At 57.9% G+C, this 26,039-nt stretch overlaps 1 protein-coding gene across 1 annotated transcript; it reads left to right on the forward strand.

Moving 5' to 3' along the window:
* The first annotated feature begins 248 nt into the window (after positions 1-248).
* On the forward strand, positions 249-24,822 carry PRR35 (proline rich 35). Its single transcript, XM_039560082.1, is given in 5 exon segments — positions 249-426; positions 18,278-18,764; positions 18,766-19,436; positions 19,438-19,991; positions 21,017-24,822. Coding segments are annotated over 4 exon segments (2,556 nt in total). The 5' UTR covers positions 249-426; positions 18,278-18,367; the 3' UTR covers positions 21,951-24,822.
* Positions 24,823-26,039: the final 1,217 nt, after the last annotated feature.

Below are 26,039 nucleotides of genomic sequence, written 5' to 3' on the forward strand. Positions count from 1 at the left end.
GAAGGCGCCTTCACATCTCCCCGGCCTTGAACAGCAGATGAAAGGGGGCATTGGGAGCCAGGGATAACAAAAGGAGAGCAGGGAAAGTTCAGGTCAGGCAGGGATTTCTGGCTGGTGGGTTTTCCACTGAGAAATTCTCCCTGCCTCTTTCATGGTGATGAAGATCCTTTTAATTTTTTTTCTTCCCCCCTTCTCCTCTCCTTCCTCTTTTCCTCTTTCGCCAGGCGGATAGCTGGGAGCCGCGGAGCATGTGATGCATCTTCCATATAGGGGCAGGAGCAAAGCAAGACCAACTGATGGACGCCCTAGGGCCAGACTTGCAGACAATATATAACCTACTGCATGATCTAAAACGCTTCCCACTTCCACAGAGCGAACATCAGGCAGAGCGGAGCCGCAGCGAGCGCAGAAGAGTCCTGTGTGCAGGTAAGTCCCCCTCGTCTCCTTCTCCAGGAGGGTGTCCCAGGGAGGGGGAAGGTGCGAGGGACCCGCTCCGTGCCCGGCTGCCGTGCAGGCAGGTGGGATGGGGCAGTTTTGCTGTTATCCGTGGGAATTTTTAAAGCCTTTTTTGGCGCCAGCGGAGTTCAGGACGGTGGTGGAGAGAGTGGGAGATGGAATCTGGCAGAGCCCAGCCTCAGTCTCTGTCCCTGCAAACACGGACACCGTGAGTGGGAGAGCATCCCGGGCCAGGCGACGTTCCTTTACTCGCATTAATTGCTGTCGAGGTCCGCCTGGGCTGTGGGAAGCGCCTGGCTCCTGCCCGGCTGCTCTCCGGCATCTCCCGCCCATCACCGTCCCATCCCAGCCGGCCCCGTTGGGGGTCCCTTCGCCTTTGACAAAGCAGCAAAAGGAATCCTCAAACAACTTTAAAAAGCACTTTTGCTCAGCCCGCCGCCTCCAGCGCCTGCCTGGCTGCCTTCACCTTCCTGCACTGGAATTTCCTTTGCAAGGGAAGCTGTTCCCAGCTGGGACCGAAGGGGGGACGTGGGCTGGAGGCAACGGGGTGGCAAAACACCAACCAGCGTGTGCAGGCGAGGGTTTGTGTGGGTGTGTGGGCTTGGGGGGGTCCGTACAGCCCAGCTCCTGTGGCGTCCCTGCACCTCACACCCGGCCCCACGGACGGGGACCAGGCTCCGTGCCGGGGATAGTTTGTGTCCTGCTGAATGGAAAATCATCCTAGCAACAGCTCCGCGGGGCCTCGCCGGGTTTATGGCAGGGAGGGGTTTGTTTGCTTTGGGGTATTGACTGCGCCTGGTGGTGGTGTGGGGGTTGAGGAGCCCTGGCTGTGTTTGGGGCTGGGGAACTTCCATGTATTGCCAGACTCTTGGAGAAGCCCTGGCAGTCCCAGGCAAAAGGGACTCGGTAATTGTAATCAGGATAAAGTTGGACAAAATCATTAAAATTAATGTTTTGGGGCATTTGGGCTTATACACCCCCAGCAAGTGCACAGATGATAAACTGCTCTGTGGGTGCAAGGCTGAGGATGTTCCCTTGCTCTGTGCCTCAGTTTCCCCCTCTCTGCACTTCCCTTGCCCGGGTCCTGCCGGTCAGCCCTGTGCAGGGGCAGCACTCGATGCACGTAGGAAGGGTCAGCCCAAGGGAGCATCAGAACACAGGCACCGAGCATAATTCAGACTGTTTTTAGACAAGGACACTCAGAGAACCTGCAATGGGCAGAGGCAGCTCTGTGAGCAGAGCTGGCCACGGCTGGGAGGGGGATGGCCGTGTCCCCACCACCCAGACTGGGATAGGGGTCACCCCAGCAGCACCCTGCACCCTGCTGTGGGCACCGAGGCTGCGGGCACGGCTGGAGATGCCCATCCTGAAGGCGAGCAAGTGTGATCAAGTTGGGTAATGGGCCCAGAGTCTGCCACGCAGGGCCAGGGATGTGCTGGGGGTTGTCAGGGAGTCAGGGGTCTGTGCTGGGTGTCCTGCGTGGGCTCAGTGATTTGGGCCAAGCTCTCTCTCTGCTGCCATGAGCTTTTCTGGGTGAGGGGTGGAAATCTGAGGGCTCTCGGTAGCTCAGCATCACCGGGATCAGGCAGCACAGGAAGGGCTCAGGGAGTCCCCTGCCCTTGGCTTGGACCACAGTGGACAAGAGGAGAGAACACCTTATCCCCTTGGCTCCGGACCCTTGAAAATCCTGGTGGCAAATGCTCTCAGATTTCCACACTGAAATGAAGACAGTGCAACCCCTCTCCAGCTTTTTTGAGCCCCCCTGGTTGTGTTGGGAAGTCCCAGCTCTGAGCAGGGCACTGAGCCGCTCTCCCCGGGTGCACAGGAACCGAGCGTGGTGGGAGCTGAGCAAAATCTCAGCTAAACCAGGCCAAGCTGGTACTGCTGGGTGCCCCATCCTGGTGCCACTGGTAAAGCAGGAGGTCCCCAATGCCATACACTAGTGCCCAGCCAGAGGGAGAAGCAAAGATGTCAGGGATTTTTTCCCCCTCCTGGGATAAGATAATCCCTCTCTCTCACTGCTTTTCTCCTCACTGTTTTCCTCCTCTCCCGCCCTTCCCAAATCTCAAAACTGGGACAAATTTCAGGGCACTTTCAGCCAAGGTGATACCTAAAATCAGCCCTTCCACTTCTCCCAGGCTCCAGACTGGTTTTGCCTAGCAGTGCTGGGTTTGGTGGGGAAGACATCAATAGCATGAAGCATCCACTCCAGCGCCATTGCTTGATGTTCCCATCTTGATGAGCACCATCTGGAGAAGGTTTTGCCCCTGCAGTGCCTTACCCTGATCCAGGGATTGTGTCCTGGGTTTCCAGTGGCATGGCTGTGAGGGCACTGCCTGTAGGAACCACCAGCCCTGCTGGGAGCTCTGCCGGGACCAGACCAAGCACAGCTCCTAAGCTGAGAGCAGGACTTGTGTTCCTGCTCTCCTGCCAGCACCAGCTCTTGCTGGAGCTGGAGATGCCTCAGCTTGCCCTTCGTGGTCCGGGGGGTGGGCTGGGTTACCCACTTTTGTGCGTGGCTGCCCGCCTTGGAGCCCAAGGGCTCATACCTGGGTTGTGTCCATATTTACATCAGGCTCAGGATCCTTCTTATTTGCAATTATTATAATTATTTCTGATTGGAGTGGTAAGAGGTGTGGGGCTGGCAGGAGGGTTGATGGGCACAGGGGGCAGAGCTGTTGCTGTTCCACAGATCCTCCTTACGGTCCTGCAGAGCTTGGGAGGAGAATCCTTTGGATCCGGGGGAAAAGGGACCGAGCCCATTTCTGACACGCCGTATGGCAGGGAGCGATCTGCGAGCCTGGCTGGAGGGAGCCGCACACAGGGCAGGGATTGCCGAGGATCCAATCGCTCTGCGGGACCCAGGGCGGTTTCCTGGGCACAACATCAGACACTGCATCCCAAACCCGGGGCAGGCACCGAGCCTGGCACTGGGAGTGCCGGAAAGGGCTGGCAGAGGTATCTGATCACTGCAGCACGGGTTCCTCTCCGGGATCCAGGGCGGTTTCCTGGGCACAACATCAAGCACCCCATCCCAAACCCGGGGCAGGCACCGAGCCCGGCACCGGGAGCGCCGGGAAGGGCTGGCAGAGGCAGCGGGGCTGGCACAGCTGTGTGGCTTTCAGAGATACTTGATCGATAGCTCCTTCCTCCCACTCCCCCCGCTCCCCCAATCCCCACATGCATTTTTCATGCTAACCCCTCCTGGGCAAAGGCTGTCTGCGCAGGAAAAGAAACAGAAAAAACCACAAAACACAACAAACCGCAACGAAAATCTACGTTTGTTTCTCTGGTCCCCGGAGATTGTTGTAGTTTAAGGGCCAATCTATAGATTCAGGGCTGGGAATATCTTTGCTCCATGAACAAAGAGGGATGAAAAAGCTCCCCGGGGCTTTTCTCAACCTTTTTAAGGTTGGCCCAGAGCTGGAAAAGGCTCTGTACACTGAGGGGTCTAATGGTGCAACACTGCCTGGGCAAACTGGGGAGGCTGGAAAGGGGAGCTGGGCTCCTCTGCAGCTCTTCCTGGGGTCTCAGCCCTCCCAGGATATGCTGGGATGCTGTGAGTAGTAACGGGGGTCCCTCCCTGGGGTACAAAGGGTCTCCAGGGCTCCTTGTACAGCTGAAAGTCAACCCACGCATGCAGAGCTGGGTCCAGGGTGATCCCAGGCCACAGTGGCTGGGGAGGCTGGTGGATCCCTGGGCTGACCCTGCCTGGCCCCTGGGAAGAGCTCAGATGAAGGTTTGGGTATTCCTCAGAGTTAGGGGAAAACACTTGCAGGGTTTTAGCAGAGGGCAGTTTTCAGGGTGAATCTCCTTTTTCGGTCTTCTGTTGTCAGTGAGGGGTGCTCCCTTTTTTGCTCCCCACTTTTGGGCGGCAGCAGTTAAGACCCGGCAGCACTGCTCAGTCCATGCTTCCCCAGCGCTGGAATGCTCCCGTGATTCTCCTTCCCATCAGCGGCGCCTGCCCAGCCTGCGCAAGGAATCTGCGAGCTGACCGTGTGTCTGTGCTGAAGGACCGACCCTGGGTGAGGTTCCCGGGATCCCTCCAGAGCCGCAGTCCCCGCTGCATCCCTGGCACCCCACTCCAGGCACAGCACCGACTGCTGCAGCCCCGTTCCCTCGGGAGCTGTGACACCCGGGGCCAGACCCACCTCCTCCGGGTTTGTAGCAAGGTGATTCCAGCAGCATCCCAAAATTCCCATTATTTCCCCGTGAAGCCGATGGCACACGGCTCGCCCCGCCCTGCAGCGGTTTCTCCGTGAAGAGCCCGGGCGGCGTGGGCAGCGTGCGGGCAGGCACAGAGCATCCTCCCCGCAGCGCTCCCACCGCCCCCGGGACCGGGCGCCGGGGACGCGGCCGCACCGAGACGGCGTGTCCGGGGTCCAGCGCACGGGAGCGCTTCCCGTCTGACGGCGAAAGGGCACGGGCCAGAAATAGAAGGGGGAGGAGGACGCCGTGACCTTTCCAGGAGCCGGTGACGAATAAAACTTTCCGGCTACCTGTAGGAAGGCGCAGGGCAAGCTCCGTTATCGGCTCATCAAAGGACGATGTCCCCTGTGAGCAGGACAGCCACAGCCTCGGCGCCCGGGGGGATTCCGGGGATGAGCCTGCCGGTGCCTGGCTCCAGCGGGTGTAGGGCTCCAGACACGCGGTGGGCTCCGGCCGCGGGCGGGAGCTCTCAGGATGCTCCTGGAGCTGAGCAGGGAAGGAAGTCAGGATGGTGGCTGCCACCAGCGCGAGCAGGAGGGCAGGGACATCTCTCTGCTAACAGGCTCCCGGAGGTCCTTTGGCTGCTCCCCTTGGGACACCCAGGAGGGGATGGGATGTCCCCATGCTCAGCCATGTGCTCAGTGCAAGGGGGTCCGGCTTCGAGACACCCCCAAGGACCCGCCCGGGATCCACCTCTGCGTCTATGCCCCAGGGCACGCGCAGAGGCAGCAGGGACTGGGATGCTGCAGCCAGCCGGGGCGGCCGGGGTGCACACTGTCCCCACTAAAGGGCTCAGGAATGTCCCCGCAAGCCCCACGGCAGCAGACCCCGGGAGGAACCTACGGGGGGCTGCCCCCATCCCCTCCTCTTCCCCCCTCCAGGACGCATTGGCATCCACCCGGCCGGAGCGAGGCAGCCGTGCTGCCCCCACCCCAGTTGTCCCCCTGCTCACTGACCCGGGCGGGGGGATGGCAGCCGGCTCCCCCGGCCCCCCCCCTCGCAGATGGCGTGGGCAGCCAGCACAGGTGGCCCTGTGCCACGGCAGATTGGGGCCGGCTGCCTGCGGAGTGCCTGGGAAGGGCTGTGTCCCTGCCACGCTTCGGGGACGAGAGCAGAGCCAGGGCCCCCTCATGGCACAGGGGGTGCGGAGCCGAGGGGGTGCCCACAATGCTGTGCCCAGTGCTGGACCCAGCGCTTCAGCACTGACGCCAGAGCCCTGTAAGATAATAAACCGAGGACATGGACGGGTGACAGGGAGCTGGTGGGTCAAGTGTGAGGGGGGACACAGGGTCTCCTCTCTTGGCTCCAAAGAGATGAGCTGGCCCACAGCATCAGGAGGTTTTGGAAGGGTCCGGTTTTTAAGGAATTGCATTAAACGATGCCATGCAGGGACAGCCCGATGCAGATGTCTGGACTGGATCCAACATCTTGTGAGGAGATTTTCAGGATACAGCTTTCCACAGTCCTTCCAGCCAGGGCAAAACCCTGGTGGGTGCCAGACGCCCCAGCTGGATGGTCTGGGACTCACTTCTAGGAGAGAAGGACCTGCAAGGGGAGAGGGGAAGCACCCAAGCTCCGAATCATCCCCACGTGAGGCTTCTGTCTCTCTCCACGGGTGATGGTGCTCAGCCCACACAGGGCACGAGCTCCAAGGTGGGCACGACCTGGCAGCGATGGTATCGGCTCCAGGGTGGGCGCAGGGTGGGCATGACGGTGGGGCTGTCCCAGCTCTAGGGGACCCATCCCATGGCATAGAGGGGGATCTTGTGCTGGAGATGTGGTGCAGGAGCTGTCAGGGCAAGGGTGGTGGCTGGAGCAGGTAAATCATTAATGCCGGAGAAAACCAGGCTGGCATCCTGCCCATCACTCGTCGATAGGAAAAGTTGATGTTGGAAGGGGAATTTTCACATATAACCTTCCCCTCCCTTCTCTGCCTTCCCTCCGGGGGCAGAGGGCTGGAGCAAGGAGCCAGCCCGGAGCCACGCACGCACCCAGCCCCAAACCAGCCTCTTGCCGAGCACGTTCTCTTCCAGCCCAGCTGGTTTTGCTCCCAGCCTGCTCCGTCTGTGCACATTAAAGCTTTTTCTAGGTCTGAACTGCTTTTGGCAAGCCAGGCTCCTGTTGGTCCCCACCACCCTCCCCATGGCTGCTCCCCCCGATCCGCTCCCCGTCTGGCTCCCGCTCCCCCTCCCCGGTCGAAGCCCTGCCAGGGACATGGCAAATCAGCGCGAAGCCTGCGGGGCAAATCGGTACAAATGAGACCAAGCAAGAGGGTGGGGAGGGACGGCGAGGGGGGGGCGATGACTCCTGGGTTGGCGCTTCTGTTCTCGAGTTTGATGTTTCCTGCAAACAACCCTGTAAATGCTCAGGAGTGGCTTCGGACATCACCTGCCCCCCGCCTCGGCGGGGTTTGGGGACGCTGGGTCCCAGACGGGGGGGACAGCCCTCGCCCCGCTCCCACAGCCTCCCCGCAGCCTCCCGGCCCTGAGCAGGCACCCAGCCGGGACGGGGGCCGAGCTGTAAGTCCTGACATTTCAATCTGTTTTGGGGATGGATGGGGCGCGCGGAGGGTGGAAGGTGCTGGAGGCAGCAGAGGGGCTCACTGCGGGTCTGGGCAGGGAACAAAACCCACCTGGGACCTGGAGCGGAAAACATCCCCCTGTTAAAAGCTGCCTGCTCCTGCCAGTTTTGCACTCTCCCAAATAAATTCCCGGGCATCTGGCGGTGCCAAGGGAAGCCCTGCGCCACGCCACGGGCACGGGCTCTGCCGGGAGCAGCAGCCGGTACCCGGAGCGGGGATGTGCAAACCCGCTGGGGGCAGCGAGGCCACTGTTCCCAAGGGATGCTGTCCGATCCCGCTCTCCGGTCTCTTTGCAAGCCGTGTAACTCCTGATTATTAAAGGCGCTCGGCACCGGGGAGGTCATATGGGGCTTTTCTGCTTGGGTTGCTCTCCTAATGACACGTCCGACTGCCTTCACCGGGGGTCTGCTCACGCGAGTCCCTGACAATAGAAAGTTTGTGGAGGATTTTGGATGCTTTCCCCGTGACCGTGTGGTGGTTGCAGAGGTTTCACTGTTTCCCTATTGAAAAATGAAAGGATACATCGGAAAAAGGGAACCAGCCTGGGAGGACACAGAGGGCAGGTTAATTTTAACGTATTTACTTCTCCACATTTGTGTAATAATCAAAAAGATCAATGGTTTTCTGCAGGTTTGGAGATGTGATGAGTACTTGCAGTTGTGGAAAAATAAAAACCAGGGGAAGGGGGGGAAATTTAACAGTAAGGCAGTATTATCCTTGTTATCCATATTTTTATTTTCCCTCTAAATCCTTCTTAAAGGAAGTGAAAACTAAACTGAGCTGTTGAATTGCCAGAGGAGGTGAGTTACTGAGATGCTTAATGGTGTCAGCTAGGAATATACTTCCTCACGCCAGGGAATGCGTGTTGGTAGGAATTTTGACAAATCATAAGGTCACATAACAAGGAACAACTCACAGCAGTCAGAGGCTTCTTAAAAAAAGGTAAGGAAATCAGTGAGGCCCAGCTGTGCATCAGGGTGGTGGCAAATCCTGGGACTGGCACGGGGAGAAGTTTTTGGCATCCACGGGATGCTGCTGCCCTGCTCTCACTCCTAATCCATGGCGAGGATTTGAGTTCCCCTCTGTGAAAACCTGGGACAGGAGGATGTGGATGTGTCACCCCTCATTCCCTTAGGTCTTCTCACCCTTTCCTGGAGATCCCAGTGCATTTCAGAGCGCTGCCCCACCCAGATGCAGTGGGGGGACCCCGGCTGAGAGGGGGGATGCAGAAAAACCCCCTTCCTGCGCAGGCATCTCGGGGAGTGTCACAGCAGCTGCTCCCGGCACCGTGCGGGCAGCCGGGCCCCGCAGGAATGCGGCTGCACGGCCATTCCACCTGGTCCTGCGGCACGGCACAGGTTAACGAGCTGCATCCCCGCTCCCTGCACCAGCTAATAACATCCCTGCCTCCTCCCGGTGGCTTTGCCTCGGGCCCTTGTTACTCCTCCTGGTCATCCCTTGGCCAGTACGGACCTCGCTGGGCAATTTGGTGGCCAAGTGCTACCTGCCCGCTCGGCGTCCCTGCCTCCACTCACAGCAATATCCCTCGGCTCCCCACGCTGCAGCCCAAGCACTGCCCACAGTGCGGGGCCAGGGGCTGAGCAGCTCAGCCCATTTTTGGGGTGCAATGGAGCTGGAAACACAGAGAGGATCCCAGCAGGCAGCATCACCCTTGATCTGCATTAAAAGCTCAACCAAACACTGTCACCAAGTACCAGGCAGAAGGCAGAGAGGTGCCTGCTGCCCACGGGTCAGCCCACGGCACTGCAGAGGTTCCTGCCCAAGAATAAATGAGTATTTCGAGACTAAAAATGTGTTTTGGAGAGAAATCTGCTTGCAAAGAGGTGTGATGTGTTCAGGGTGTGATGTGCTGCCTGCTGTGCTCCAGGTCCCTGCGGAGCAGCCTCCTCCCTCCTCTCTGCTGGGAGCTGGGTATCCCCCAGGAACAACCCGAGTTCCTCTCCTAAAGGGTTTATGGGTGTCCCAGTGGGCTGGCCCTGATCCTCGGTGTCCCATCCCTGCGAGAAGGTTTCTGCCTAGCAGAGCTCCTCCACATTCCCTGGAGTCCATCCCAACTGGCTTTTCTGCTCTGCAATTTCCCTGCTGTTCCCAAGCTCCCCCAACCAGCGTTGGACCGTCTCCCCTGTAGGTTTTTATTTAGCAGGTGGAGTTGTTTGTGCTCCCCTAAGGATGGGGAGGGAGAAGCAGCAGATGTTCCTACTTAGGACCATCTTGAAATGGGTTTTACAGTGGGCTGGATTTCATGGATGTGGTCACGGAACTGCACTGGTGTCACTGCCGGGTCAGCATATCAAGCCCCCCCTCCCCAGTTTATTTTTGGCTTTAACCTTAAACATACCAAGTCCTTCACAGGTGGCAATTCCTTGGTGGCTGGTTAGACCTTGTAATGATTTAAATGGCTCAATCCTAAAGCTGCTGGCTGGAGGCAGTGCTGGGAGCCGGCAGGCAGGAGCAGGGATAAGCCCACGTCCTCCTGGCTGGGGCCCCAGCATTGCAACAGCCCCCCTTTTCTAGTGGTAGTTGAAATCATGGCCCCATCTTGGCCATGTTCTGCCTAAAAAGAGACCCATCCTGTAACTCAGGGGACGGGGGATCTTTGGGGGTTAGCCTGGGAGAACAACATCCCAGCCAAGAAAAAGAAGGGGCGTGCATCAGGGTCTGTTCCCTGTGACCTGTGGTCCCCTTTCCTGCTCTCCCCTGCCCACCTGAGCTGGCAGGAGAGTCCATCAGGAGGGAGGCAGTGACTCAGGGTGTCTGCTGGCAGGTCTGTATCCTGAGGGTGTACTGAGGAAAGCTCTTCAGCTGCGTGGGGTGATCCCAAATGAGGGCTGGGTGGCTGCCACCAGCAATGCTCTGCTTTGCAAGCCCCTGGGGACACTGACCCAACTCAGAAAGTCCCAAGAGGGCGAGCTGTGGGACAGCCAAGCAATTCCTGGGCACTGCTAGCTCCATCCCAGTCTCTGCTGAGATGTGCAGAGGTCCCTGCAGGGACACAACAGCCCCTGGCCCTGCAGCACCCATGGCTCAGACCCATCAGGGAGCACCCAGAGTGAGCCAGACATAATCTTGGTCTCTGGGACAGCTGTGAACCCTCCTTGAAGTCCTTTCCACCTTCAAGGGTAGCAAGAAGGTGCCAGGGTGAATTTACGGGGGGAAAATCTTGCCAGAGCAGCACAACTGCCCACTGTGAGGAGAGGACTGGCTGCCGGGACAAGGGAGGGAGAGAAAGGGATCCTGTTTAAGTGACCTTGGCACGCCCTGACATGGCCTGCTGCAGTGTCCTCATGGCCAAGCTGGAAATGTAAAGACAAGGTGGGTCAAGAACTGGCTGGACTGCCAGGCTCAATGGGCTGTGCAAGGTGCAGCTCCCAGCTGGAGAAAGGGAATGGCAAAGTCCCACAGCTGGGACACAGTAACCCCCTGCAGCAGGGCATGTCCTGGCAAATGGGCCAAAAAGCAGCTTTGCAGGAAAGGAGCCACATCCAAGACAAAAACAGAGCCAGAATCTTGACTGCCAGGAGCTGGACTGAGAGAGGAGAGGATGGGAAAGGCTCTGAAGATAGCAGGAAGAAAGGAGACAGGGAAGGGTGAGGGAAATGCTTGGGATGTCCTTGTGTGAAGCTCCTCTCCTGTAGCAAAGGATAAGTGAGGACACAGCGATGGACACATCCAGGAGCAGGAGAGGGCTGGGCTGCAAGGCAGGAGGGGGCCAGGCAGAGGAGGGGTGAAGACTCCCTGTTCCTGTCCCCAGAGGATTTTGGGTGGATCTGAACTGCAAGAAGGTGAATTTTCTGGGGGGAAGATGGGGAGTGATTTGGTGGAGCAGCAAATACAAGAACAGCAGATGGGAGAGAGCTCGGGATGTGAGCAAGGCCATATCAATATGAGAGCCTTTGGCCACCTTCAGTGTGTCTTAGGAGACACAAAAAGAGCTGGGCTCTGCCAAGCCAGGAGAAGCAAAGCAGAGATCTCCTTCCTTTCTTATCATTCCCATCCCCAGGGCATTTATGGACTGTGAACAGTCCAAGGATAAATGGACAGTGAAGAGGAGGAGAACATTTGTAGTATGAAGAACTGGGCTGTAGAAGTTTGGGGAGCCTCAGGGAGCCTTCAGGCTGGTCAAGGGGTGACTAAATGCACCTCATTGTATGACAGAGCTCATTGCTTTGCAGGGGAGGTGGCAGAGGAGGTGGAATCTTGTCCATATCTGCACTGGGGATCTGTGCTCGTGTGGGCAGGTAGATGATCTAACCTCCTTGTCCACACTGAGGACACTGATGTGGCTTGGTCTGTGCTGGGTGGGAGAAGTGGATTGTGGTAATCAGAGCAGAGCTAAGCCCCACATTGCCCTTCTTGGACTGCTGCTGGTGTGCCACAGCACACACAGGGGACACATGCCGGTGACCAGAAAGGGCTTCTGGAGATTGCCACCATCCCCAGAGGTCCTCCAGATGGAAGGGTGGAAGGGAACCTCCCAGTGCAGGCGCTCACAGGCAGTGGGATCCATCTTCGGCTGTCACCAGGAGAAGGAGAAACTTGTAAGTGGGGAAAGGAATTCCAGAGGTCATAGAAACTGGAAGAAGCTATGGAATTTTCTTCTGGAAACAGGAAAGGCCTGCACATTACAGGCATGACACAGACTTTAGCACAAAGGATGGCTGCACCTACATTCCTCTTCCAGCTACACACAGTTAAGCTGCCCAAGTCCTCTCCAGCTGTCCATCATCTTCCCATGCTCACCATGGAGATGGGAAGGACACCACCTCCTCTGCACACCCCTGGGTGCCAACTACACTGTTGATCCTCCTGAGTGGCACAGACACCTTCCCCTCTACCCAGCTGCACATTTTCATTTGGAGACTGATGATGTCTTCACAAATTTGGAGATCATTTTGCCATTGAGCTGCTGACTCCACGGCTGGGAGCCTGTGGTCTCCTGAGGCTCCATTAGCAGGTAGAGAGGAGGTGGAGGAAGATGCAGGAAGCTCCCACAGTGGGGCCGAGGCAGAAGCTTTGCGGGTGGTTGATATAATGTGGAGAGACAGTCTTACATCTCCTCACCAGGAACTGCCTCTTCCCCTGAAGGGTTCGCAGCAGGAAAGGCTGTGGGAGGAAAGCCTTTTGCGGTGGAGGACCCTCACGTCTCTGGAGAGTAGCCTGGAGGCTGTGACGGCCTGATCTCATCTCTCAAGGAGCCTGTGAGTTGTGCTGTGAGTGTCACAGGCAGACGATGATGACTCCAGCCCATTGCCACTTGGTTGAATGCTTTTCACGGGGTGTTGGGGTTGCCACAGGGAGACTTCAGGCCAACTTTTTGTGGGTGGAGGCTGGAGGAGAGGTCAGAGACATAGCCACACTTCTTGAGCAAGTGCACAAATGGGAGAAGATTTGACCCAAAATGAGGGAAAACTTTACATGTGGAGGTGCTGTGACTCCAGCACATGGCAGGGAGTAAGTTCATCATCTGGCTGAAGGATACCCCAAGGCTGGGCAGGAGATGCCAGACAACCTGCACATCCAAAGGCAGCAATGCTCACAAAGATGGACCCACCCCATGTCTGGGCTGGGTTTTGGGTCTCACCTAAATCCACCTGTGAAGAGAGCTAAGCTTCCCCAACCAGACACTCCAGATCCCTCCAAAGGCTGGAAACCCAAAGGCTGGGAATCCAGTTGCTGTCATATTTGTAGACCATGACTCTGACTTGGTCTTGCCCCTGGGATGTGAGGCACATGGTTTGGTGAGCCCACATATGGAGACACAGAAGTGGAGCCACCCTGAGCTACAGGACGTGGGTCACAGCCTCTGGCCTCGCACACGAAGACGTGGTGGGTGGGCAGACATGGAAAGACTGGCTGTTTAGAGGAGACAGGAAACCCCAGCTCTTCTGAAGATGTGGTTTTGGGAAGAGGAGAAATTTTGGTGCAACAATTGAGATCAAGCTGGAGAAAGGCACAGCTCGAGGTGGGAATAGTTTCAAAGCTGCTGATGTAGGGAGCCAGAGGCAGAGGTGGTGGGATGGCCTCACACAGTGGCTGTACAGGGTGAGGCTGGGGAGGCGCAGAGCTCCCAGCCCCACCAGCCACGCTTCCCTCCTCTTGCCGAGTGCCTGCTGCTTTGCCATGGCCAATTGCCTTCATCCCAGCTCCGATAAACGCTTAAAAGCTCAAATCACACAACCCCAGGCTATGAAAACGAAAAGGGACCCGATAGCCGCTAACAGCCGAGCAGCCCCTGCGGCAAAAGCGTGCAGTGTAGGGAAAGTGGTTTGCATTGATCAGTGGCTCCCGCCCCACACGCTCCCCTCCCGCGGCTCTGCCCGGCTGCTCCAGCCACGGCGCTGGGGAAAACGGGATAAAACCCCACGGGAATTTCCAGAAAGGCAGAGTCCGGGTAATGGCAGGAGCAGGATGGTTTGTGGGGTTGGTGTGAGATCCCATCAAAGGGCCATCCTTCTGCTCCACACCGTCCTGTCCTGGCACAGTCACCAGGGAAATGCATCCCTGGATGACAAACAGCAATGCCAGGGCCACACAGACTGCAGTGATGCTGAGCCCTGGGAAATGAGGGGCCTGGATGGCCTGGAAGGAAGCAACTGGTGGATGTAGGAGCAGGGAAGAGTTGTCCCTGTGGTTGGTGGCGGGTGTACAGGGCACCACCAATGAAATCCCACCCGTGGAAGGTAGGACCAGCATGTAAGAGACCACAGGAATCCTCAGCTGCAGGACGAGGTGCAAGGCAGGAGGGTCATCACAACAACACTGAGGAGAAGAACTTCAGTGCCTTTCTTGAGCCCATTCCTCCATGCCATGTCCTACAGCCATCTGGGAAAGCTTGAGGGCAGCCAATTTCCATGGGAGCGTTGCAGCTCCCTGGCAGCCTCCCAGTCAGCACTGGAGCACTTGGAGGTCAGAAGCAAAGAAAGGACATCAGTTTGAGAGATGGGGTCTTTGTTCCAGCCAGAAAAGCTCTTGGGAGTCTGCAGAAGCAGATCAGGGCAAGTTCACATGCCCACCTACAGGTGGAGAGGGTTTGTATTGCTACAGGAAACCCACTGGACTGAGCCCCTTCCTGCAAGTGGCTGCCACACACCAGGAGCAGGCTTAGGGAAGGGGGTGGGATCTGGAAGGGTTTGCTCCCGTGTCCAGCTGCAGCCTGGAAAGGAGATGGTGAAGCAGGGGTGTGGTGGTGAACCATGTGTCTGGAGGGTGGACAGGGACTGTAGTTGCTGCTTCTACCAGTCAAAGAATTGGGGGGCATCAAATGAGACTTGTGGGGACAAGCTGGAGGATGAAGCTCTGGGTGGTGTGCCAAGAACTCCCTGCTGCAGGATGCTTCAGGGCTGAATGTTTCCACAGCTTCCAGAGAAGCTCCTGCAGATTCAGAGTGGGGATGTACATCCTGTGTGCTGCATCCAGCGGCACCCGGTCTGCTGGGATGGGTTAGGAAAATTGGAGCAGTACCATGGATGATTGTCCTACATCCTGGAAATCGAGTTTTGGCTGTTATTAGAGACCACGAGCCGGACGGACAACTGAGGTGCTGTAGCTCAGCTGCCCCAACGGCTGCGTGCCCTTCCCTGCATCCCTGCGCCTGGAGACCAGGCTGGGATTTTTTAACTACTGGAGCACCAGGGACTGCAGATCTCTTCCCTGGGCATCTCTCTCTTCTTCCTTCCCTTTGTCTCTCCCTCTCTTTCTTCTCCCCTTGCCACTCGGCTCCCTCCATCGGAGCGTGCCCCTCTCCCCTCGGCGGTCCCGGGGAGGAGAGCGGGGATGCTGCAATTCCCAGGCACAGGTGCGCGGTCCCCGCCGCGCGCTGCCCCCAGGCACGGCCCCCGCCGCCGCAGCTGACAGCCCACTGGAAATAATGTGTTGTGGCAGAGAGAGACTCAGCAGACCACGAAGATCTGCTGGTGCGGGAACTGCTCAGCAACCAGGAGCCACAACGCCTGTCTCCCGGCTCCGCAGGGCCTGAGCCGGCTCTGGGGATGCCTCCGCTCCGCCGGAGCCCGCCTGGCTCACACGCAGGGCACTTCCCCGCTCTCTCCCATTCTTTCTCTTTGCTCTTTCCTCTTTTCCTCCCTTGCTGCTCCTCTCCGCAGCGCGGAGGGTGTGGAAGCAGCCAAGCTGCCTGTCCCTACACGGGACATCTCTCCGCCATCCTCTGCACCACCGGGCACAGGAGGGGAACAAACGGCTCTTGCAGCAGCCTTGGAGGAGGAGGATCAGGTGTGCAGGAATGGAACAACCAGTTCCAGTCTTCCAGCAAAGATTTAATCTGCCTCTGGCATATAAACAGCAAATGTTTGTTCAACTGACCTGCAAACAGGCGACGTGCATCGCAGCGGGGCTGAGGCGCCCAGCTCCCCGCTCGGCCACCCTTGGTTTCTTGCCCTCTAGCAGGGTGACACGGGGCGGACAGGCAGGTCCGGGATGCTCGGGGCACCCCAGGCTCAGTGGCTGCAGCCAGGGAGTGATGCTCAGAAGGGCCCCATCCTGCCCAGCTGCTGCTGCATCCCTTCTGCTCCCCCGGGCAGCGCAGAGTGTGTGGAGCTCTCACGGCTCACAGGCGTGACGCACACCCAGCGTGGCTGAGGGCTGAAGGACAAGCGTGTCCCCGCGGGCAGGCTGGGAGTGCTGAGGTGAACCTCCAGGCGGGAGGCCCCGAGCTCTGCCCGCACATCCCACTGCGATGGGAGAAACCAGCCTGGGCTGCCGCGGGTCAGGGCTGCACCCCGGGGCTCCCCTCCACATCCCAGTTCAGGTTCGTTACAAGGGGACGTTTTTGCCTATTTTCTGCATGAGCAGATCTTAGTGGCAGGGTCGACTACCAGCTCAGCCCACAACGTGGGCATGCAGGGGGTTGTCCCCCAGCCCTGCCTGCAGCTCAGCCTGCCCCTGGGGAAGCCACAGCACGGCTCATTCCCTGTCCCCATGGCGGGTGGGAGATACTCTGCTGTTTGATGTCAAGCCTCAGAAAGAAATTTGAAAGGGTTCTGTGCAGGTAGTTCTATCACACAAACACTCTCACCATGCTCCCAGGGGAAGGGGATGTCCCTGGTGCCCACAGTGAGGAGAGTGGGTACCAGAGCATGGGAGCATCCTTCAGCCCAGCACAGCCACTGCCTGGGCATGGGGCTGGAGGGACTGTCCCCAGGGCCGCTGGTATTGCAGGCTGCAGCCAGAGCATCCCTGTGTACCTGGAGCAAGATGATCAGGGAAAAAAGCATGGGGCCTTGGGGCTGCAGGGTGAGAGGTCAGCCCCAAGGGTGTGGGCTCACCAAGGGGAGCAGCAGGAATGCCATCCAGCTGTGGGAGGTGGGCACTATCACGGGGCCACGTGGCAATCCATCCTCTGGTGTGGTGCTGCCGCAGGAGCCCCTTCCCTGCCCATCCCACTCTGATCCCAGCCCCTCGGCACTGCTGTGCCCATCCCTCTGCCCTGGGAGCTGCAGTGCTCCCCCCCAGCCCCCAGAGAATCCCCCCAGACCATGTGCAGAAGGATGTGGGCTATGGCTGGGCACATTCCAGGCTGCTGGGGAGCAGGGCCCGGTGCAGGGGCTGTCAGGTTCTTGAGCCACTGCCTGGACCTCCCCCTGGCAATTCCTTGTCCCAGCTGCCCAAAGCTGCAGAGATACATGCTGTTTCCCTTCCATCCTCCAAATCTTGTCTCCTTCTTCCCAGAAGCCAGGGAGCAGATTTTTTCCCCAAATGACTGCAGCTGCCACATTGGTCCCAATCTGGAGCTGCTTCTGGCCTTCTCCTTTCTGGGCTCTGCAATCCCACACCAGCCTGGCTGCAGGGTCTCTGGGGCAGAGCTCTGCCCTGGGACCTGATGCATGGGGGAAGGGTTTGGTCCCTGAGAAATGAGCCCCAGACATACAGAATGAGCCCTCAAATTCGCTGCTCTCCCCAGGAGAAGCTGGCAAGTCCCTCCAGAGCAAAGCAGCATCTGAAGGAGTGACACAGGCGTTTGCGTCGGTGTTGGGTGCCCCCGTGACTGCTTGGCCCTCTGTGAAGGAGCCCAGTTTCATGACTGTGGAGCCTGTGCAGGTCTGGCTCCTCTGGGAGATGCGGAGTGGGGGAGCTGTGCCCCCTGGCCACTCTCAGAGCTCGTGGGGGCCAGGCTGTGGAACAGGCATGACACTGTTGTCCCCGGGTTGTGGTTGTGTCCAGGAGGTTGTGGTGGGAAGCACAGAGGGGGCAGCCCAGTGCCAGGGTCCTGTGGGGGATATTGCCTGGGCATTTTGATTTTGGCACCACCTGGAAGTGGGGGAGGCGTAGTTTAGCCTGGATTGGTTTTCCAGGCCAGATTATCCCTGTTCTGTCACAGGACAGTGTCAATCCCACAGGCCAGGGAGGCAGCACTGCTTTTCCAGCAGTGACACCAGGTTACAGGCTCAGCCCGCAGCCTCTCCCACCCAGTCCATCCATCCCACTGCCCTCTTTGCACGGGATCACACATTCACATGCAGGGTTGCAGGTACCTGAACTTAGCCCAGCTCTGCAGCAGCTTTGGTGCCAGAGCTTTGGAACACCTTTGGCACTGCAGTACCCCAGGAGATGGCAAGCCAAATGAGTCTGTGCCCAGCACGGTATTGGGGCTGCTGACTCTTTTCTCTTTTATTCCCTGCCCTCAGCAGGAAAATGGTCCCTGAGCTGGGCTGGGGCTGCCCCAGAGAGGCTCTGGCTGGCCAGGCAGGTCACCTGGGCATCTCAATGTCAGTTTGAGGTGGTTTAGCTCCAACGCCTTTAATAGTGTTTGTTTTCCTTTTCCTCTGGGGTGGTTTGAGAGAAGAGGGTCGATAATGGGATCAGCACATACAGGCATACCTGCTGGGTTTGGGCAAAAATTCCATCACTGGCCTGGGTTTAAATCTCAAACCTGGGAGCTCCAGACTGAGGTCCCCAAAGCTCCACTCTCTGGGGCCAGGAGGTGCCCACAGAGCAGAGCCATCTCCCTGGGAGCTGCAGGCACAGCTCACCACCTCCATGCTGTCCTTCTTCCAGGGCACACTGTGCTTCCCGGAGAGGTGTGGGAAGATTCACCTGCTGTGCCCCTCCATTCCCACCAGGAGCCATCTCCAGGCAGCCTCCACCATGTCCAAGGACGACGTGGGCTGCAAGCTGACCTCAGTCTACAAGCACAAGGAGAGGAAGCCGAAGAAGCCTCACTACATCCCGAGGCCATGGGGCAAACCCTACAACTACAAATGCTTCCAGTGTCCCTTCACCTGCATGGAGAAGTCCCACCTCTACAACCACATGAAGTACAGCCTGTGCAAGAACTCCCTGTCCCTCCTCATCGAGTCTGACTGGCCCTACAAGAAGGGCAACCTGCTGCACCCGGAGCTGCGGCTGCTGCACACGGACAGCTCCCCGCCTGCGCGGACGGCGGGACGAGCAGGATGCCTGCGACTCCTCGGCCACCCCGGGAGGCTCCGTCCGGACCAAGCAGGTCTCCAGCAGGGATGGCCACGAGGACAAGCCAATGACAGGGGTGGAGATCCTGCCTGCTGAAGGGGCTGGTGAGGAAGGTGGCCAGTTCCAGGAGGAGGAGGAGGATGTTGCTGGCCTGCTGAGGGAGATGGATGCGGGGGAGAAGAAAGAGAGAAATGAAGAGCCAGGTTGCCAAGGTGACCCAGCTGAACCAGAAGTGAACACTTTGGTCTTCGGCTTCAAGAACAAGAGGGACAATAAGCCTTGCAAGGAAGCGGAGCCCGACTTCATCATCACGGATGTCTTCTCCCTCAAGAACCATGTCATGAAGAGCAGGGAAATGGCCTCCCCTGACCTAGATGCTAAGCCAAAGCATTGCAAAGTGCCAAAGAAATGCCTGGCCAGCGGTGGGATTTTGATGGAGCAGTGGAAACTGGTGGCAAATGGGCAAAGGAGAAACACGCCTGAGGTCTCCCCACCTTGTACCGACAGCAACATCATTCCGTGCTACCCCCCTCCAGCCTACAGTGACTACCACGAACCTCAGGGCCTGAACCTCTCGCTGCTGGGTATTAACTACCCTTTGAACCCCAGTCTCTTCTCCTACCTGAGCCCCACCATGGCCAACAGCACAACAACACACCCTCACTTGGCTCAGCTGCCCTTCCTGGCCTCCACAGCCCAGCTGATGCACCCCCCATGCCTCCCACTTCCAGCCTCTGCAGAGCCCTGAGCGCTCAGCCTTCCTCCCCCGCTTCTACTACCCGCTGCTCTTCGAGCACACCTTCGGCTCCACGGAGAGCAAGATGTCCTCCAGCAAGCCAGACCCCCAGCAGCTGGTGGGCTCAGTCATGCCCACACCACCCCAAACCAAACCTTCCAGTGAGCCAAACAAAGCCGGGCTGCTGAAGGTTCCTGTGCTGAAGACAGGTTTTCCTTGGTCCAAAGGTGTCCGGGAGGAGCCAGGCTCCGAGCTCGGCCATTCTGCCATGCTGGGGCAGGAAGAAGAGGCAAAATGGCTGTCCCAGGAGAAGGAGAGCAACCCAGCTTTGGGCCTCAGCAACCTACGCAAGAAGTCAGCCACTGACATCTACCAAACCGTGGTGGGGATGAAGGATGGTGCTTTCACCCACGGCAGTGTCAGGAAGACAGAGTTGCCAGTGGTGACCTGTCTGGAGACGAGCAGCCCTCCGGGAAACCCCTTGAAGAGGAAGTTCCCTGCCAATGGGCTGGATTTGATAGGACCTGAAAGGATGATGCCTGGGAAGCTCAGCTACCAGAGCAGGTAAGGTGCCTGAGATCTCTCTGCCTCTTCTTCACTTCAGGTTGACCTTGTTTATCTCCACATCCTGTTCTGTTCCCCGCCACTGATCCATGGGATGAGCCCCAGGGAGCTGAGCACTCTTCAGGCTGGTGGTCCACACCAGTGCCCACCCAAGCAGAGCTCCCTGCCCTCCAGGGCCTCCAAAGTTCCCAGGTGCCTCCAAGCACCTGGGCTATGTCACACACACTGTCCCTTGCCTTCCCCTGATCTATATAGAGCCAGAGGTGATGTGGTGTCTGTGTGGGGTGGACCTGTGCTCCCCAGGCACCAGGAAAGTGCCTCTCGTGTCCCCAGATATCCCAGGTTTGCTGGAACAATCATTGTCTATTTTTAAACATACACATTTGCATTCCTTTGATTCACCTTCTGCTTTCAAAGCCCAGAAGGAGGGTCACGTTCCCAAACATTTCCTTTTACCTGGGGCTAGAAATGTGCACAGCTCCTTTAAACAGAATTTCAGTTCCTCCCCTGGTTGTGCAAGTCCAGCTGTGGCTCCAACAAAAATGTCACAGTAAACCCACTGCTTTGACACCCAGAGGAGCTTTCTCTGGAGAAGATCTCTGTGGTTTTCTATCTCTACCTGCCCTTTCCATGCTCTCAGGCTGGCTGGACAGATTCCCTCCAATTAGGCCTTCAGGACTGTGGGCTGGTCATTTCCATCAACATTCTCCAGTGCTCCAAGAAGAGGGGGAATCCAGGCTTGGCTAGCTGAGGTGGGATCAGCACCATCTCCCCAGACTGGCCTCTCCCTTTGTCGGTGCCATGAAATAGTGTGTCAGGATCCATCCTCCTCTGGGAGAGCAGTGCCAGGAGCAGGTCCAGCCAGGGCTCTGCCTGCTCTGACCAAAGCCCTTCCTGGAAGGGTCTCACGCTGGCAGCAGCCAGTGGAGGAAGCCTGGCTAAATCTGGTAGTGCTGGCCCTGGACATAAGCCTGAGGATTTTCCTGTCTTTTTCCCTACTGATTGTATCCACTTCTTCTCTGCAGTGGTTCAAGGGCCAACCCTGGCCACATCCCCAAGGCCCTGGAGCACTGGCACTCGGATGTCCTCACAGGCCAGCCTGAGGAACCAGAGAGGGGCAATGACACAGAAATCCTTCCCTCTGTGGGTGCTGCCATGGACCATGGCTTCTGCAAGCAGAGCAGACCCCAAGAGACTTCTGCCACCATGGCAGGCTCTGAGGCCACAACAGTGCTAATCGGGGACCTGTCCAAAACCTTGGAGGAGTACCAAGAGGTGGAGAAGAAACTGTCTGATCTGGCAAAGGAGGACACCCCCGGGCAAAAAGAGCTGAGGGACCAGCTGGTCAAAATCCGAAGGGAGCTCTACCACATCCACCAGGCACTGGAGAAAGCCACCAAACCCCACGAGGGGCCGCTGGATCTGTCGGTGAAGAGATCCTCAGAAGGTCTGGAGAAGGTCCAGCAGGCCAAGAAGGAGCCCTGCAACGTGAGCCTGGGGAGTGAGAAGCTTCACGGCAAAGACCAAGGGCCCCTCAGCAAATGTCTGGCCCCCGGAGAGGCTGGAGATGGGGAGGGGCTGCCCAACTGCCTCCTCGAGGCCGAGAACAAAACCATTGACCTGCTGATCAAGATGAGCCGCTCCGAGAGCCTGCGGGCGGCCTCCTCCGAGGCCCCTGTGGGCGCCGTGATCAAGGCCGAGGTGCTGCCCCTCACCGTGCCCCTGGAGCTGCGCCACGTCATGGAGCCCTACTACAGCCGGACCACCAAGTGCGAGGCAGACTCCAGCGTCCTGCTCTGCTCCGACGGCAGATCCAGCAGCACGCAGGGCCCGCAGCTCCCGGTCAGCGCCGAGGATGGGCCCCTGGGCTGCCGGGCCATGCAGCGCTCCCTGTCCTGCAGCCTCCCCAGCGACACCGATGCCGTGTGTGTCCACAGCCCTCTGCATGCTGACCCCTAAGTCCACCTTGCTCAAAAGCTCCTGGATCTCACTGACCACCTCATGCTTCACCTTCCCAGTGTCCCACCTCTCCACTCCTCCTTTTCCCCATGGATGAAAGCACCACCACTGCCTGGCTGGGACCACATTGTGTGGGGTGCCAGCAGCTCCCCCAGCTGAATCCACAAGGTGTAAAAATCCAGTCCCTGTGCTCCCCAGTGTGTCACGGACAGTGCTGCTGGGCTCTGCATGCTCCCAGCCTCAGCACCCCAGTCCTGGAACTCCCTTCAGAAGGGGAGTCACCAGCAGGCACCAAGAGAAAACTGCTAAAAGCAGCAAGAGAAAACTGCCAAAAGCACCAAGCTTTCATCAAAAGGCTCACCCAGCCCTCTCATCAGGGACACTCAGGGACATTTGCAACCCAGTTCCCACAATCTGTGGACAGGGGAGGGACTACAGAGGGCCAAGCCTTGGTCCAGGTTGTGCTAAAACAGACCACGGCTGTCACCTTGTACAGAGCAAGGACACGGTGACTTCGTCCCACGGAGGCTGGAGGGTCACAGCCGGGAACAAGATGCCCAGCTGGATTGACCCAGAGGCCAAGAGTTTTCTGCACTGTGGAGACAAGAACATCCCATCAGTCACAATGACAAGTGTGACACAGGAGCCACCTTGCCAGCTCCACACCTGGGCCCTGAGCTCTCTTGCCAGGGCCATTTGCCACATGTAGGGAGTGCTGGGCTGTGGGGACTTGTTCCTGTCCACTGACCATCCAGTGTCCAGCTCCTCCTTTTGCCTTCACACAGAAAGGACCTTCCCTCCCTCTCTGCCCATGCAGACACAATGCATGTTCCTCACCAAGGCCCCGATCCTGCAGAGTTCAGCTCCCAGGAGCTCCTGCCCACTACTCCTAATCCCCCGAACGCTGGCACTTGGGGCAGCAAAATGGGTGAGATGATGCTGCCATGAACCACAGAGCTCAAGAGACACAGATCCCAAAAAAAAACCAGTGAAGGGACAAACTTGGCCCATCCCAGGCTGGAACAATGCCAAGCAACCACCCCTGAGCCAGAGCACTAGAGATCAAACAACCCAGGCAGGTGCCTGCTGCTTGTGGGATCAGCACTGGCCTTCCCAAAAGGCCACGTTCTCCTGTGTTCACTGGGGCTCCTGACTCTGTTGGGCAGACTGGGACCCACTGCAGGGCGGTCACACATCCCTGTCCCCACCACCCTTCTGAGGAGCATCTGCTCTGGCTCAGGATGCCCTCATGCTTGGGCCAGGAATTCTTAGAGTCCCTCCCTGTAGTGCTCTCCTAGAAAAGCATTTCCTCTCCCACCCACACTTGGTGTTCAGGACACGGTGGGGTGTTCTGTTAGCACCCAGGGCCTTCACCACCTCGGTGGCTTGTTCCTTGACATGGGATGTGCTGGGATGCGGGCCAGGAAGGCAGGACAAAGAGGACAGTGGCAAAGCCACAAATAAGGGACCTACACAGCACATCCCAGGAGCTTTACACGCTTTGGGCCCAAAGAGGACAATTCCACCGTGGTGGCTGAAGAAGGCAAGGCCCCACGTGGGACCTGGGACTCCCGGGTGCTTTGATGGACCCAGACAATAGGAAGAGTTGGCTCTTCTCACCTGATTGCTCTCTGGACAAAGCTTCCACCTCATCAAAGGGGTTTATTTCTCACTGCAAGAATTTGCTTAGGGTGCAGGGGCCTGTGGGGTTATTGGTCTGTTCTCTCTGGAGGAAAGTTCGGGGTGGTGGGGAGTGGGATATTCAGAAGGAGAGATGCTCAGCTCAGCAGTGTAACCCTTTTGAGCCAGCTCCAGATCTTCCTGATGGGCCATGTCCTGCTGCTTCCCACATGACCTTGGTCCCACAAGGGAAGGTGGGAAGACCCCAATAGAACAGACCCCAGAACCTGAGTGGAAGTTCCTCAGTCCCAGAGCCCAGGGAGGTGGCATTGCCCAGCCTTTCTGGGTGTGAATTGTGCTGTCATCTGGATGCCAGAACACCATCAGCACAGCAGACCCTCCACATCAAGCACCTTGCTCACATCACCCACTCCCAACAGCCTCCCAGTCTCCCTCCAGCCTCTTCTACCATCCTGTGCCCCTCTGTCACCCCACGCCCTGCTGTCATCTCCTCTCCCCAGCTCCCTCGCTGCCCTGGCAGCCCCTAACCCCCCTGCCAGCACCTCCCTGTTCCCATATCTCAGGGCTCCCTACTCTCCCCCCTCACTATCTCTTCTTCCATGCCTGGACCTTCACCCCAATCACAGCAGGAAACCCACAGGCACAGCCAGGAAGTTGGAGTCCCATTTTCCTGTCACATCCTTCCCTGCCCACCCGGCCTTTACCTCCTCTGAGGAACAACGAGTCATGTAGGTCCCTCTGCCTACCTGGAAACAGCATCTCCTCCCAGTTCCAATCATCGGCACATATTTTTTAGCAGATCCCCATCTGAACGTGGGCACCTTGGAGGTCCAGGACACCAGAGGGGTAGCTGAGCTCTGGGACCATCAGCCCTGAGTTTCAGCAGAAGATCCATGCCCAGACCACCAGGCAGTGCTGCCTTTCACCCCTTTTTAGCTGAGATGTTGCCTGCACACTGTCACCTCTCTGTCCCCAGCCCCTGACTCCATCCTGCTGCCAGAGCTGGGATGCTGCCCTGCTTTGTGGTGCCCATGCTGTGAGCTGGGCCCCTCCCATGAGTAGAGCTGGTGCTAGCCCTCCCTGTGCCACTCACTGTGTCCTTCACCTCTGCAGACAGCTGGGGAGGGGGCAAGTGGAAGCTGGGAGCTGATCACATAGTATTTATTGTTCACAGTTTTACGAATGTACAAAACAAAAACCAAACCATTAAAGGGAAAACCCCTGAGCAGGAGTTGCTGCTGGCTGCTTTGTTCTTTCCTGGGAGCTCTGCCTGCTCCGGCTGGACCCTGCAGCAGTCCCATGCCACAGCTCTTATCACAGAGCCTCTGTTTTTGAGGTGACAGGTGAGCCACCAGCAGGATGTGGCCAGATGTTGGCACTGGCTGAGTGTGGTCTGTGTTCACGTGGGTGGGGTTTGACTCTTTCATTCTGCTGGATCAACACCAGGATCCCACTGGCTTGCCCTGAGCTGGGGAGAGGAGCTGCCCACTGTGTCTGACAGCAGAAGTCAGGTTGAGAAATGTCCTCACAGAAGCCATGAGGGTCCTAATTCATAGAATCCCAAAATTCCAGAATGGTTTGAGTGGAAGGAACCTTAAACTTCATTTATTTCCACCCCCTGCCATGAACAGGGAAACCTTCCACTGTCCCAGGTTGCTCCAAGCCCCGTCTAGCCTGGCCTTGGACACTTCCAGGGATCCAGGGGCAGCCTGTGCCCAGCTTCTCTGGGCACCCTGTGCCAGGGCTTTACCACCCTCACACAGAAGAATTTCTTCCTAACCTGTAATCTAAACCTACTTTCTTTCAATTTGAAGTCATTCCCCTTGTCCTGGCACAACACTGCTTGCTCCTGCTGAAGTCCCTGCACACACACACGGCCTTTTCCTCCCTTCTCCTTTACAATCCACCACGGCTGGACCCTGGGACCACAACACCAGACCCTGGTGCAGGGAAGATCAGAGAGAAGGTGCAGGGTCATATCCCGTGTCCCCAGTGCCACCCTGTCCCTCAGCCTTTGCACATTGTCCTCAGGGGTGCTGGTGGCACCCCCACAGAGGGGGTTTCTCCCCTCTCTGCCCGGCCATGGCTGTCCAAGGCAGTTCCCTTCCCAGGGACTCCTGCCTGCAGGCCACCAGGGAGGTGGCTGAGCTGGTGGCACCATTCCAGTTGAAAAGATGAAAGCATTTACCCTTACATTTAAATAATGGATGGGAGTTGAACTACTGGGGTGGCTTATCCAGGCTGCAATCTGCACCCCCAGGGCCCTCAGCCCACTCCAGCACAGGACCCATTACACAGCTATTTGGTCACCCTAAAGGCATCTGATAGGGAGCCATTACCCCCCCTTTACACGCAGTCCCACCAGATAGCCATCGCTCATGGCCATGGTTGACCACACTCCCCCTACTTGCATGTCCCCCCCCATTTTCCTGCCATCCAAGCCCACTC

This window comes from Corvus cornix, chromosome 14 (genome assembly GCF_000738735.6).
Source record: "Corvus cornix cornix isolate S_Up_H32 chromosome 14, ASM73873v5, whole genome shotgun sequence".
NCBI lineage: Eukaryota > Metazoa > Chordata > Aves > Passeriformes > Corvidae > Corvus > Corvus cornix.